Source organism: Nyctereutes procyonoides, unplaced genomic scaffold (genome assembly GCF_905146905.1).
Source record: "Nyctereutes procyonoides isolate TBG_1078 unplaced genomic scaffold, NYPRO_anot_genome, whole genome shotgun sequence".
NCBI classification, from domain to species: domain Eukaryota; kingdom Metazoa; phylum Chordata; class Mammalia; order Carnivora; family Canidae; genus Nyctereutes; species Nyctereutes procyonoides.
Window position 1 is genome coordinate 33688378 of NW_026575024.1, and position 15075 is coordinate 33703452.

General features: G+C 38.1%; 1 protein-coding gene across 2 annotated transcripts in view; it reads right to left on the reverse strand.

The window, feature by feature from the left end:
• Positions 1–15075, reverse strand: part of TMX4 (thioredoxin related transmembrane protein 4) — a 57046-nt gene that overhangs the window by 22102 nt on the left and 19869 nt on the right. For both annotated transcript variants that reach the window (XM_055302697.1, XM_055302687.1), the window contains exons 3-5: positions 12675–12720; positions 10941–11069; positions 7798–7843 (exon numbers count right to left, since the gene is read on the reverse strand). In XM_055302697.1, the coding sequence (XP_055158672.1) occupies positions 7798–7843; positions 10941–11069; positions 12675–12720 (221 nt within the window). The remainder of the gene's footprint in view (positions 1–7797; positions 7844–10940; positions 11070–12674; positions 12721–15075) is intronic.

The following is a 15075-nucleotide window of genomic DNA, read 5'->3' on the forward strand; positions in this document are numbered from 1 at the left end:
CTCTGAAATGTGCCAAGGAATTAAAAGATATGGAAAGCCAGTCTAATTTTGTGCTGACCCATAGAGGCCTGTATTCTGGAACTTGCTTTATAAGTAATATCCATTAATTGCAGGAATGAATCATGTCCAGTTATAAATCCTTCTGGATAGTATCTTATGCCCTTTCAGCAAAATAAATGATTAAAGTAACCCCCAAGAAATTTTCTAAGTTATTTTCTGGAATTCACTAAGTTATTTGCTCTTGAGTCATTGCATTCTGAGTCACACACTTAGCGCATTCAAAATATCCTCTTACTGTAGCAAGTTCTACTTCAATTTTCTCATATCAACTTATTCTTTAAAGGATGTATTTGAGCCTCTTAGAGACACCTCACCATCTTGTGGTCTTTTAGTTGATTAACACTAAAGCCTCCTTAACCAAGTTGTGTTTTCACAACTGTAGACATAAATCTTTATCTGTTTATTTTGTCTGAGTCCACAGTGGTTTTAGAACACCTTAAGAGTGCTGGGATTTGTGGCATTAAGTACTTGAAGTTTTGCCGTATATATGTTTTTAAGTAATAACTGATTCAAACTAATCAAATTCAATTTTACATTCCTGAGTTTTTGTTTCTTTAACAGCAAGGTAAAGTGACAGTTTTCACTTGTGGAAAATACTGATCCTTGTTCAATATTATATGTGCTCATTATAAGCAAGCATCTTACTTTGTTTCCTTAAAGTGCACAAAAATATCACCTAATGGGCCTGACAACTTTACTATACCATTGTAATAGATAATGGAATTAGAGCTAGTGTTTGGCTACATACAGATTTGAATGAGAGACTAAATGAAGACACCATTACAGTAGAATTACCCAGTGGTCAGATGAATTTAAGGAATGGAGCAAGGCCAAGGCCTCCATGGATCACCGGTAGAATCTTCTCTCCAGACAGCTCAGTACTCCGAGAGCTGAACTACTACAGGGCAGATTCAGTGCTGTCCAAGGGCACCCACTCAGTCAGCCCAGTGCCGCACAGCCTTGTTGAGAGAGGCTGTGATTAGATTCTGCCAATGTCACAGGATATACTCTGAGGCGTTTTGGGACAAATCCAATATCTCTTTCAAACACAGATCAGAATCCTCAAAACATCTTCCCTGTGTGGAAGTAGCTCAGAAAGGCTATCTCTAGTAATGGCCAAGGGTTTAGTTCACATTCGATGTTTTACCTTTTCAACACTTGTAACGAGACACAACCTTGCAGCCCCTTGTAGGCATTAAGAGAGGTATTCTGTGGGTGTGTGCTATCTCACTGTAATATGGTTCTAGATAATTTTACAAAGAAAACCCCTCAAAACAGTGAGGAGAGATGCTATCATCTAAAACACAGGGGGACATTTCAGAAGTTTTAAAATATACTCTTAAGTGTTGGCAGGGACGTGGAAAGAAAGGAAACCTTATGCACGGTTGGTGGGAATGTAAATTGGTACAGCTACCATGGAAAACAGTATGGAGGTTCCTCAAAAAGTTAAAAATATAAATACCATGTAATCCAGTAATTTCACTACTGAGTATTTACCCAAAGAATATGAAAACACTAATTGGAAAAGATGTATGCACCTTATGTTTATTGTAGCATTATTTACAATAGCCAAATTATGGAAGGAAATGAAGTGTTTATCGACAGATGAATGGATAAAGAAGATGTGGTATATGTGTGCAATGGAATATTAGCCATAAAAAATGAAATCTTGCCATTTGCAACAATATGTATGGAGTATTTAATGCTAAGTAAAATAAATTAATCAAGGACAAATATATGATTTCACTCATGTAAAATCTAAGAAACAAACAGAAAAAAAGGAAATAAACCAAAAAACAGACTCTTAACAAACTAATGGTCATCAGAGCAGAGTTGGGTGAGGGGATAGGTGAAATAGGTGATGGAGATGAAGAGTATGCTTATTACGATGAGCACTGAGTAATGTAGAGAATTGCTGAGTCACTATCTTGTACTCTTGAAACTAATATAGCACTGTTTGTTAATTATACTCACATTAACATTTTTAAAAAGTATTTCCATTTTGAAAAAAAACACACTCTTGTTATCCTCCAGTCTAAACACCTATGGGCTTTAATTCTCATTGCGAGGTATTTATAAAGCCTTTAATCTTCTCCATCATCCAGACTGTCTTCCCACAGATGTCGCCTACCTTACTGTCCACCTTGTTGCATGACAACAGTGGCACCAAGGTGAGGGCAGTTCCTCCATACTATATTAGCTCAGCGAGCAGCACAAATTCACAAAATCAAGTAATATTGAAATATTGATGATAAACCTAGTTAGCAAAAATACACATTGTACAACTGCCATAAAACCCTATTTTAATCCTGCTATCAGCCTGGATTAAAAAAATGAATAAAAAGATAAAGCATTCGGTATTGACTAGTGAGAGGTAATAAGTAAAACAATGACGACAACAATGATTAATGAATACAACTAACAACAAACAGTTATCAAATACTGATTATGCTAAGCACTCAAAGTGTTCTAGTGACAACAGTTTATAGCAGGGAAAACTCATAGGTTCAGATATACACACACAGGGTGGAGAACAATGAGCTTTCTCTCTGGAAGAATGAAAGATAATACCTCCCTACACCACTGTAACCAACTGTGAAAAGAGATGAGAATACAGAAAGACTGGAAAGTCTCTCCACTCATGTGCCACAGACAACATGTCAGCCCCAGGATTCCTAACCCTGACTGTGGCACCACACTCAGTGACAGTACCTCCCAAGTTCAATCTCCTGTGCATTGCTTTCATGGCACCTGTACTATCCTTTAGATTATTGACATTTTTCATTGAGTAATTTTTTAAGCTGAATTTCAAAGAAATTTTACATTGCCACTATAAATATAAAATTAGTACCAATTCCGTATCTAGAAGATGTCTATCCACTCTTTAAGAAATTCCTTGAGTTGTACATCTTCCAGGCACCAGTGATTCGTATGAGGTAGGCAAATGTCAAGACTATTTATGAGGATAGGTGTTATAGCAGATGTGGCAGTGACTTCTATGAGTCTATATAAAAATTAAAATACATAGGTGGATACCATCACAACTACATTGGGAAGACAATCTGAATTTTAGTGGTGGAGAGAATATTTGAGATTATCCACCCTTCCCCCACACTGTGGTATAAAATACCTACTAAGGATCCCTCAGATTCCAGGTGATAGCTGAAAGCTCACAGATCTGGCTTATAACACTATTCAAGGAACTTCTCCACCTCGAGGGTTTAATCAAGCAAGAACATATGGGAGGTTGGCATAGAATTAAGGAAGCCAAATGCAGAACACAACAAAACCCCTGAGTTCATGGGAACTCAGCTGTGTGGGTGTCTCCTCAACAAGCAATTCTGACATCCTGAGGACAAGCTCTTGTTTCCAGAATGCCAGATTGAGTAAGCTGGCTTCATTCCTAAAGCAGAAACTCAAGGACTTTAAGATGAGCTCAGTAGGCTCTGATCTTATAGATACTGCTCTTGTTTTTATTTTATCTCTTTCATTATAGAAAAAAATTAATACAGAGAAAGATAAGAATTTTTTTTAAATCAGCCATAATTTCAGGATCAGAGATAGCTATTGTTGACATCTGATTAATCTCCTTCCAGGCATATTCCTGTATACACATACAAACTCCACATGAACATAACATTACACATACTGTTTTATCATCTTTTCGCCCTCTTAATAACATGCAATTTTCCCTACAGAAATATTATATTTAACCAGCTACCCAACCAGGGGAGACTGTTGCTGAAGAAACACTGACTTCTGTCTATGCATCCACAAAGTCTCAGTAGGATAAAAGAGATTGTGGATGGGCATCAATATCCTTGCCTCACTGGCATTAACCACTCTGTGTCTTTCCTTCTTGGAAACCTTATACTCATTTAGTTCTAGCCATGTTCTTTCTCGTTTTCTTTCTTTCTTTGACTCTTTCTTTCTTTCTTTCTTTCTTTCTCTCTCTCTCTCTCTCTCTCTCTCTCTCTCTATCTCACCACATGCTATATATTTTTTCTGTTCACTGTTAATACAGCTGCACTATAATTTTATATTGTCTAAATGTGACTTATAAACAGATTATGTTCCCCACAATTACACATTCCACATTGATGAAAGGATCTTGGGCAAGAGAGAAGGGCTGGCTAAATAAGGTGAATGAGCTGGGTGGGCAGCTAGGAGGACTCACTCACTAAGCGGTTCTTTAGGTACAACCAGGCAAGACTACACCTCAAGGCTGAAGTGAGAACCTACCAGCCAGCCAAGGATTGAGTCTCATCAGGCTGGAAATCACGTGCTCTGTGAATAAGAGGACAAGGGCTAGATTGTAGAAACAGGTTCGGAGAGCCCTTCCCAGAGATTTCATGGAAAGCTGGAAACTTGTCTCTAAGAAAAGAAGCAACTACACAAGTTGTCAAGAGGCTTGGGGAAGCTAGATGCTGATACAGAGGGTGATGCCAAATTTCTAGCACAGATTTTTAAGGTAATGAATACACACACATGGAGAGCTCAAAATAATCAAAATAATCTAAAACCTACCACTTGTGTTCTTTTAGTCATGTTACTCTCCACTACACACACACACACACACACACACTCTACAGTCAGAGCAAATACATTAGTGACGCCAATAAATATAAATGGACCAACTTTATCATTCAAAAGAATTACTTCTGGCTATATGCTTTTCATAAGACTCATTTAAAACATAACAACTGGGGCACCTAGGTGGCTCAGTGGTTGAGCATCTGCCTTTAGCTCAGGTAGTGATCCCGGAGTCCTGGGATCCTCCTGCATCAGGCTCCCCGCAGGGAGTCTGCTTCCCCCATGTCTATGTCTCTGCCTCTCTCTCTGTGTCTCTTATGGATGGATAAAATCTTTAAAAACAACAACAACAAACCCACATACAAAAAAATAAAAATAAAACAACTATAAAAAGGTTGAAAGTGGAAAAACATTCCAAGCAAAAACTGACCAAAAAGAAAAAATATGGTATTAATACCAGATAAAAGTGACTTTATAGAGGATCCTGGATGGCTCAGTGGTTTAGCGCCTGCCTTTGGCCCAGGGCATGATCCTAGAGTCCTGGGTTCGAGTCCCACATCAGGCTCCCTGCATGGAAACTGCTTCTCCCTCTGCCTGTGTCTCTGCTTCTCTCTCTCTCTCATAAGTAAATAAAATCTTTAAAAAAAAGTGACTTTATAGAATGTAAAATGTAACTGATTGTCAAATTTAACAATTTATCCTATAAAACTATCTTCTTTTGTTACCTTTTTAAATATCTGGAAAGACATTCTAAGTATATATGTGTATATAAATATCATACCTACTCTACTTTCTAATCACTAAGAACATCTTCATAGGGGCACCTAGGTGGCTCAGTCAGTTAAGAGTCTGCCTTCAGCTTAGGTCATGATCCTGGGGTCCTGGGATCAGGTCCCGCATCAGGCTCCCTGTTTAGCAGGGAGTCTGCTTCTCCCTCTCCCTCTGCCCCTACCCCCAACTCATACTTGTGCTCTCGAGCACTCTCTCTCTCTCTCTCGCTCACTCTCTCTCTCCTGCTCAAATAAATAAATAAAATCTTAAAAAAAAAAAAAAGGAAGAACATCTTCATTGGTTGTTCAGAGATGGGTCATATTTTATTCTCCAAGTTGCCCTTTCTTTGCAGTCTGATGCATACGCACAGAATCTGTGTGCTGCCCAAGACTGGAGCACTGTGTGTATAAAGATAAAACATCCACTCCTGGCCTTGACAGGACAAGTGGCACACGTTGTAATTATTTGCATGATAAAATGAAAAACTGTAACTCTTTATCTAAACTCCCATTTATCTAAACACAAAATGTCGTTATGAGGACAAAGCAATTATTTTCTCCCCAGATACTATATTTGAAAATATACCTCTTTAACAATGCATGAAAGTCATGAACAACTTCTATCTAAGCTCTTCTTAAGCCACTAAACAAATTCATCTCTTGATCTGCACTTCTTATAGGTTCTATGCCAAGATCTTGCTCTTATGATCCCTGACATCAGTCTGTTATGATTATCCTGTTGAAGTAAACATTATAAGGCTACAAGGTTCTGATATGGCTATTAGAACATATAACTCTGTCAACCTTTAGTGTCAACATACTGCAAAGGGTAAAATTCTTATTCTCAATTCCCAATTGGCAATTCATAATTCTCAAACCATAAATAAACTTCTCATCAGTGTTATGAAAATAGTTGAAGAAAACCACATAAAACTCATGTTATCTGGAGAGAGGGAAAATCCCAGTTATTGTTTAATACCATACACAAGTGCCCAAGAAATACTGAACGCAAGTGACAAATTTAGTTTCTATTGTTAAAAAATCCTGGTTAGTAGTATATCTCACAAGGCAGAAAATATTAAAAACTGGGACACAAAAGATTGTTCTTAAATTTCCCCAAACATATATCAATGTGCATGAGAAACAGAAGAAGCATGAGAAACAGCTCGTGTGTTAATTCATTCTGATGTTACTACATTAAACATTTTGAGTAAATGGAAAGGTGGACATGTGCTTGGCTTTGTTCTTTGGCAACAGAAAGATCAGACTTCTGTATGGCATTGTTGGATTTCAGAGCCCTCTGATGTTTTGGTAAATCTAGATGAATGTTGCCTTTAATTTTTCCAATATATATGACCATATAATTTGTACTGCAAGTGAAACATGAACTCCTTGAATATTAAGTTCTAAATATGACATCATGACTTAGAATCATAGCTTTGAAAGGACAATTATAAGGACTCAACTTCTAAAGTTTTTTTTTAAATACTTTAAGGATATATATTTAATTCCACAGCAAGTTGGTTAAATTTGGCAGAATTTAGCCTACCCTACACATAAAGGAAGTAAAAGATTATGTAACACATTCAAGATTACATAATTGTTCAACATTTTAACCTAAATAACAGTTCTAACTCACTGAAATGACTCAGTGCTTATAGTAGGGATTCTCAAACTTCCTTAAGGGACCAGAGAGCGAATATTTTAGGCTGGTGGGTCATAGGATCTCAGTCACAACTACTCAACTCTACTACTATAGCATGAAAGCAGTCCTAGATAATAGGTAATGAATGAACATGTCTGTGTTCCAATGAAACTTTACTTATAAAAACAGGTGGCCAGCACCAAAGCTATAGTTTGCTGATCCCTGACACAGAGAATCACTTTCAGGCTTAGATAATCTTTGACCTGTAGGGAGATTATGACAATGGGAAAATAAGATGAAGTAAAACCACAAAAGCCCTTTCAGCTTTGATAAAGGGATTCATCACTGATCTAAGAAAATATGAATGACACAGTGGTTACAGTCTTTCTTCAATTTATGACCTTCTACACAAGGACACATTTCTATCGGGGACCCTGCAAGAGAGCAGTTGTGTTGCTTGAGGAGAAAAGATAGGGGCACCTTGGTGGCCCAGTCAGTTAAGGTCTGCCTTTGACTCAGGTCATGATCCCAGGGTCCTGGGATTGAGTCCCTTGTCGGGTTCCCTGCTCAGTGGGCAGTCTGCTTCTCCCTCTCCCTCTGCTCCTCCCCCCGCTCATGCACTTTCTCTCTCTCTCTCCCCCCCTCAAAATAAAATATTTTTTTAAAAAGTGAAATTATAAAAGTATTAAAGTGTTTACTTTCCTTCTACTTCCTATAGAAGCTACATTTTAACTCTTTAAAAATCTCTCTGCAAAGATAATCACAAAAAATATATTTAAGATTACTCACCCATATCTTGCCAGAGATGCTAAAAAGACCAGCCATTCCAGACATCCTAAAAGAAAAGTGAATAAATGAAGAGAAGAACCAACACTGGTGATGTATATTATGAAAAAACAAGGGAGGTGTGGGTGGCTCAGTTGGTTAAGTGTCCAACTCTTGATCTCAGCTCAGGTCTCAGTGTCACAGCCATGAGCTCAAACCCTGTGCTGGGCTTCACACTGGGTGTGGAGCCTACTTAGAAAAGAAAAAAGCAAAGAAAAAAGGAAAGAAAAGAAAAAAGAAAGGAAAGGAAAGGAAAGGAAAGGAAAGGAAAGGAAAGGAAAGGAAAGGAAAGGAAAGGAAAGGAAAGGAAAAGGGAAGAGAAGAAAAAAAGAAAAGAAAAGAAAAGAAAGAAAGAAAAGAAAAGAAAAGAAAAGAAAAGAAAAGAAAGAAAAGAAAAGAGAAAAGGGAAGGGAAGGGAAGGGAAGGAAGGGAAGGGAAGGGAAGGAAGGGAAGGGAAGGGAAGGGCAAAAACATAACTCAGGTCATAGGGATCTCCCCCTCCATTTTTTGCAATATGTTGTCCTCTCCTGGATTCACTTCCATTCACATAAAGCTTAGATTCCACACTCTTCATTTCAATTCCTCTGTTAGAAACACATTCAAGCCTCCCTGGGTAGCTGGGTATGTGTCCGGGGAAAACCACATGGCCAGCTGACTGTTCTCCTTTCCCAGGCACAAACCTCAGGGAGCAGTCAAGACTGCATTGTTTTAGGCTCTATTTGAGATGATAGCTCATATCTTTTCCCTCTCTTCAGACCTTCTGCACCCTCCCTTTCCTGTGCATGCTCAGCTAACAGTACTCCTTGTATGTCACTGCAAAATCAGAAGGCATTTTGTGATCTCTCTTATCTCCCCACCACCAAATCTGAGCCTGGTGGACACCTGATCCATTTCCTCCTGTTACAACAGAGAAAGTATCACTGCCCTACCACAGTCTAATTCCTTCACTTGTCCACGGATCCCATCTCTTTGGTCTTGTCAATGACTTGGTTCTTTCTGCCATCCCTTTCCCTGCATTAGCAATTTCTCCCTTTCTGCAAGATCATTTTCTTCTGCATGAAAACATGTTTTACCCTCTCTTATCTTTTAAAAAGTATATCTGTGGACTTCATATGGCTCTCCAGCTTCACAAACTTTTCCAAGGAGTATCTACGCTTACTGTTTCTTCTTCACTGGACCTTTAACCATCCAAATCTGGCTTCTGTCCTCACTACTGTACTATCACTACTTGTGATTAGGCCATGATGACCTTGCATTGCTTCCATCAACATCCATGTCTCAGACTCGATTTTCCTTCACCTCTTGGTCACATGGGGCACAAGAGACTACTCCCTTTCTTGAGTATCCTTTGCTTAGCTTCTAGGAAACTATCATACCCCTGATGGTCCTCCTGCCTCACTGGTACTCATTCAGTTTCCTTTTCCTGACTCCTTCCTTACCCATCTTCTTAATTTTGGTGTGTCTCCTGGCGGTCCCAAGCACTTCTATCTTTTTCCCCCTCTCTAGGTGATTCCATCCCTTCTAAGGTTTGAATACCATCTACATGCTTTGTATCTGTGTTCCTGAATTCTCCATGGAGACCAATCACCAGACATCCAACCTGACAGCTCTAGAAGGAAGTCTGAATCTCAAACTTACCATGTCCAACACTGAGCCCTTGCTTTCCCCTTGTTCAAATCAGTAACTGATACCAAGACCCACCAAGTACTTAAGGCAGAAACCCAGGAGATTTTTTGTGACTCTTCCCTCTCCTGCATCTTAACAAAGTCTACCTTCAAAGCATATTTCAAATTCTCTCAATTCCCACTGCCACAACCCTGCTAGGCACTAATATAATCCTTAGGCTAGACACTACAACACCCTTCTAACTGTCTCATCTCATCCATTTGTACCCTTTCCAACCTCTCTTCCTAAGAGCCATCTTCTAATTGTACACATCGATATGTACAAGTTCCAAACTGAGACCATGACCTATATGATCTGGCTCCTGCCTGCCTCTCTTTCTTAGCATATACCACTTCTCTTCCCTTTCTCTCTGCTCAACCTTGGCCATCTTTCTGCTCCGCAGTACCACAAACTCTTTCCAAATTGGGGCCTATGGCCATGCTATACCCACTGTTGGGAATATTCCTCTCCATGCCCTTTACCCAGCTAGGTCATCCTATCCTTCAGCTCTCTCTGCTACTCCACCTCTCATCTAATGGAGGCCCATGCCCCACAGTCAGTCCCTGTCTTAGTAAAGATTTGCTTGTTTTTAATAGCGTTATCTAGACTAGGATTCTTTATATCTCTAGTTTTTTTCAATCTGTCTTACCTTAAGTTACCTATGGAGAGCAGAGGGATCAACTCTGTCTTCCTCACTGTTGAATATCTAGCACCTAGAACAGCGTCTGGCATAAAAATCAGTGCTCAAATATTTGTAGAATAAAATGCCAGAGATGAACTGCTTTTAGAGTAAGCTCTGTATTTCCTGAGTATTATATAAATGGTACTAGATGATTTACTCCTGATATATTGAATGATTTGATTCAATTTATATACTAATGTAAAATTAACTACAATTATGACAATTCATCCAAAATTAAAGCCTACTATGGAAAAAGTATGGTTTGAGCTTATCTACTTCACCAAGAATTATACAGTTTGCCATCGTGGACAAAAGTTACCCCCAGCAGTGTTCCCCTAGTCAGCTAAAGACACCATGTTTTATTTTCCATAGAGATAGAACAGCAATTCCTTCAATAAATTATAATTCAGGGAAGAGTTAACTCTTCTCTCTTACCAATAATTTAAACAGAACAAAGAATGGTAAGTGATATTTAATATTATATTTTGTAAAGAGGAAACAGTTGATGTGGCTTAGTGGAAAAGTTACAGAGAAGGTTTTTGTAACCCACCTGAAGCTGGATAATTAATTCCCAGTATGCTAGCAACTGGTTGAAACATGTGGGTCATAAAACCAGAAACACAACATTGGCCAAGCATGGTCTGATGTAGTCTGGGTAATCAGAACTGAATTTGAAGAAAAATGTAGATTTTCAAGGCTGTCAACTTAATACTTCCTATTTTATAAATAACATCTTGTCATAAGAAAAATAACAAGTTACGTCAGAGAAGCAGGGGATTTCCAGCCAGTCAGAGGCTCCACTGATTGCCACTTCTTCTCTAAAATATAATTCTGCAGGTCTTCATAGACTCCTGGGCCACGGTAACGGCGAAATATCCCATCCTTTGCACTATAAATTAAAAAAAAAAAAAAAACAGTAAATAAATCCATTAAAATAACAAGGGCTACAGATAATAAAAATCAAAACAACTACTAGTTTTACATGTGAACTCCACTTTGAATTTTAACTTGGCTCAAAGAAGAAAAAAATTATAGGTAGGCATAAATATTAATGTATTAAAGATGAGAAATTCCCAAACAGCAAGCATTACGCATTCTATTTTATCACCGTACAATTTGGGACCATAAGCAAAGTTCTCAGCAATGTCTAATCTACCAAGTTACTTTTTATTATTTTTGCTATCAATTGTTTCAGTTTTTCTCTTACAATGGCAAAATAATAATTTTTATCAAGCTTTAAAAAATTGTATCCACTTTTCTGAACTTAGGTCATTCAAGGCCCTCTCTTCAAAATTAACAGAACACCTTGTATTTTCACAGGTCCCTCAGTCTTTCTCTGGCTTTCTTGCCATTGTCCAGCTTCCAGAGGGAAGATTCTGCACTGGCCATTTTCTCCCTAAGTATTACTCATTCAGCACTCATGTGATTGGTGGTTCTGTTGCCCCAGCTCACATTGGGGGTCTCCAATGACTCTGCAACGCCAGATCCATAGAGCACTTTTCTATCATTTCTCCTTGTCTGTCACCAGCACTGTCCACTACTGAATGTCTCTTCCTTCCTCCTTTCCACTGGCTTTTATGACTTGAGCTCTTGCTCTTGGCTTCTTCTTATTACTCTAACCACCCCTGCTCAGTTCCTCACTCCCTGTCCTCGTTCGTAGGTGTCCTAATGCTGGTCAACCCATCTCCTATCCTTGACCTATTTCTTGTCCCACTGTATATGTTCTCTCTAGATATACTGCAATTTTTATCTGCCATGATGCTGAGAACTCCACAATATGTGTCTCTAGTCTAGATCTTTCTTCTGAGCTTTAGATCCTGAATTCAAACTATTACCTAAACTTCTCCATTTGGAATTAATAGAAGCACTTCACACTATCTTCTCCATTCTGGTCTCTATCTTCCAAACTGCATCTTATTCTAATGCCTCTTCAGTAGCTTTTATGAGTTCTACATGGCCCACTGATAGTCATCACAGGCCCTTCCTTCCATATGACTAACTAGTCACCATGTCCCAATGGTCCCACCTCCTAAGTATCGACCCCTTTCTTTTCCCCTGTCACTATCTGAGCCTCTCTAGCCTTATCACTCAAGATGATCCAATTGCACCCAATGGGCCAGAAGCAGTTATAGTCCTCAGAAGGTATCTCATTTTCTCTCAGGCCTTTCCATGATAGCTGCTGTATCTGGAAAGGCCTTCTCTGTTCTGTCTGCCTAATCAAATTTCTACCTTTCATATCATCGGAGAAATCTTCCTCTGACTCTCCCTGCCCCCTCCTACTGTCTGATATTAGGTGCCTTTCCCCTGGGGTACTCTGGGCACCCCTCTCTTCTACCAGCTATCATTCAATGCACATCAGCCTTTTTCTCTTCAAACATTAAGCTGAATGAGCAATGGTTATGGAAAACAATTTAGAATTCCTCATACACGTTTACTGCTTTCAAATCTTTTCTAATGTTTCTAAGTTTCTAATCAGAAGATTATTTATACTTACTGAAAAAATGCTGGGAGAGTAGTAACAAAGAAGCGGCCACTCAAACCTACAAGAGGCATAAACAAAAAAGTTAAAAGTGAAACTCAGACTACCCCAAGCAGCTAACTTATGTTGTAAGAATAAGCAGCCTTGAGCTTGTTTTCATAGTCACACTATTAAAATCATTCCAATTATTTAATCATTTACTTTTTTTTTTTTTTACTTAAAGAAATCATATTTTTATCCATTTTTATTTACCTAGCCACTTCCTGGTCACTGACATACAATTTACTTATCTTTGATACATTACACTAAAGTTTTTTGGCTTGTGCATTGCTTGGAATAGTATGGTAGCTGAAGGGATAGGTTGTAGAGTCATGCAATCTGGGTTAAATACTATATTCTCTAGTTACCAGCTTTGTGACCTTAAATAAATCAATCTTTCTGTAAAATGGGTATACTAAAGCCTGACTGAATTGTTCTGAAGTTAGGTTAAATCTGTATGTTAGGTGTTTAGCACAAATTAAAGGACTCAGTAAATTATACGGTATCATTATGTCAGTTAGGTTAAGAAAGAATAAAGAATATGACATAAGATGGATCATGTATAATCTTTGCACAATTATAAAACTTGTAATTTCTGTCCAGGAATTCAATGTACATTATACAGATTTTTTTTTTCAATTTGTCTTAGCAAACCTTTAGTGAACAATAACCACATATCAAATGCTATGCTAGGTACATGTGAAGATAAAGATAAATAAAGCCCTTAGTCACTTATCAAATATTTATTTACTAAGCAACTTCTTTGTTCCAGGGACTGTGATAATGGCTCAAGATACATAAATAAGCAAAAACATGCAGTCTTTATTTTCACAGAAGTTACAGCCTAGTGGCAGAGGGAGATAATGTAATCAAATAATCATGACCAGAGAGGGATGGGTGGTATCAAGGAAAGGGGCATGCAACAAAAACCTGCATGACACTAAGGGTAAAGAACAGATCCCTGCTCTTTATTTTTAAATCGATAATATTTGTGTGAGTACCAGTTCTGATAAAGAGAAGGAAAGTTGAAGGATCTTCCTGGCCCACATGATAAAATGGCAGATATATCATTTTCACATTCTACATCACTTCTGCCTTTCCTACTGCAGGACTATCTGGATGATATCAAATCCTTATTTAAATAAAGTGGCTCAAGTTTTACAGCTCTGGGATGACTTGCAGTTTGAGATATTGAAGGTTTATTTTTAATAACAAGGGATATTTGCTTATACTCATTTTATAAACTAAATCTATATTCAGCAAAATAATTTATTGGCTGATGATGAGTCTTCCCAAAGAAGGGTTCTCTATTTTTTTTCATATCCAACTAAGTAACTCTAAGACATCCCTATGGCACCTAAAAGCAAACACAGTATTCTGCAGGCAGTAAAAGTCAATGTTACAAAAAGAAACCTAAACTTCATACATTTATGATTTATATTTTTTTAAAGATTGTACTGGCAGGAACAAAAACAAAAGTGACCTGAGAAGTCAGTTGAGGATTGGAATAAGCATCTCTGTCTACAGGGTATTCTCACCTCTCACAAGCTTGGAACTCCACTCTACCAAGGAACAAAGGCATATTTTAGTGTATTTCCAAATCTAAACTGCCAAGGGAAAAAGTACTGGTGATCCTAAAGACTTGAAAAATTATTACATGTCTTGCTTACTATAAAAAGTTTCAGGGAGGCCTGGTTGGCTCAGCGGTTGAGCATCTGCCTTTGGCTCAGGGCATGATCCCATGATTCGGGATCGAGTTCCATATCGGGCTCCCTTCTGGAGCCTGCTTCTCCCTCTGCCTGTGTCTCTGCCTCTCTTTATTGTCTCTCATGAATAAATAAATAGAATCTTTTTTATAAAAAGTTTCATATCTCACTTCTTTCTTAGCTACAGATTTTTATGACCACGCCAATTATTTTTTATGCCAAATTTTATATAAGGAGAGTTACAATGTTAGGGAATTATGCTTTACTTACATGCTCTTTTAAAATAGAATGCACAAGGATACCTGAGTGGCACAGTCAGCTAAGCGTCTTGATTTTGGCTCAGGTTACAATCTTGGGGTTGTGAGATAGAGCTCCACATCAGGCTTTGCACTTGGTGTGGATTCTGCTGGAGGTTTTCATTCTCTCCCTCTCCCTCTACCCCTCCCACTTGTGTGCATGCACTCTCTCTCAAATAAATAAATATATATATCTTAGAAAAAAATGGAGTGTACAATTAGCATCCCATCATTTCTTCAAATTTCTATCTGGGTTTTATTTTTATCAGGTTAAATAGGATTTCTAATAAATTTAAACATCACTTAAGGCAGTATTTTTAACGTGGTCTTTAAAATCCTTCATTTGTTCAAGGTGCTTGGGTGGCTCAGTCAGTT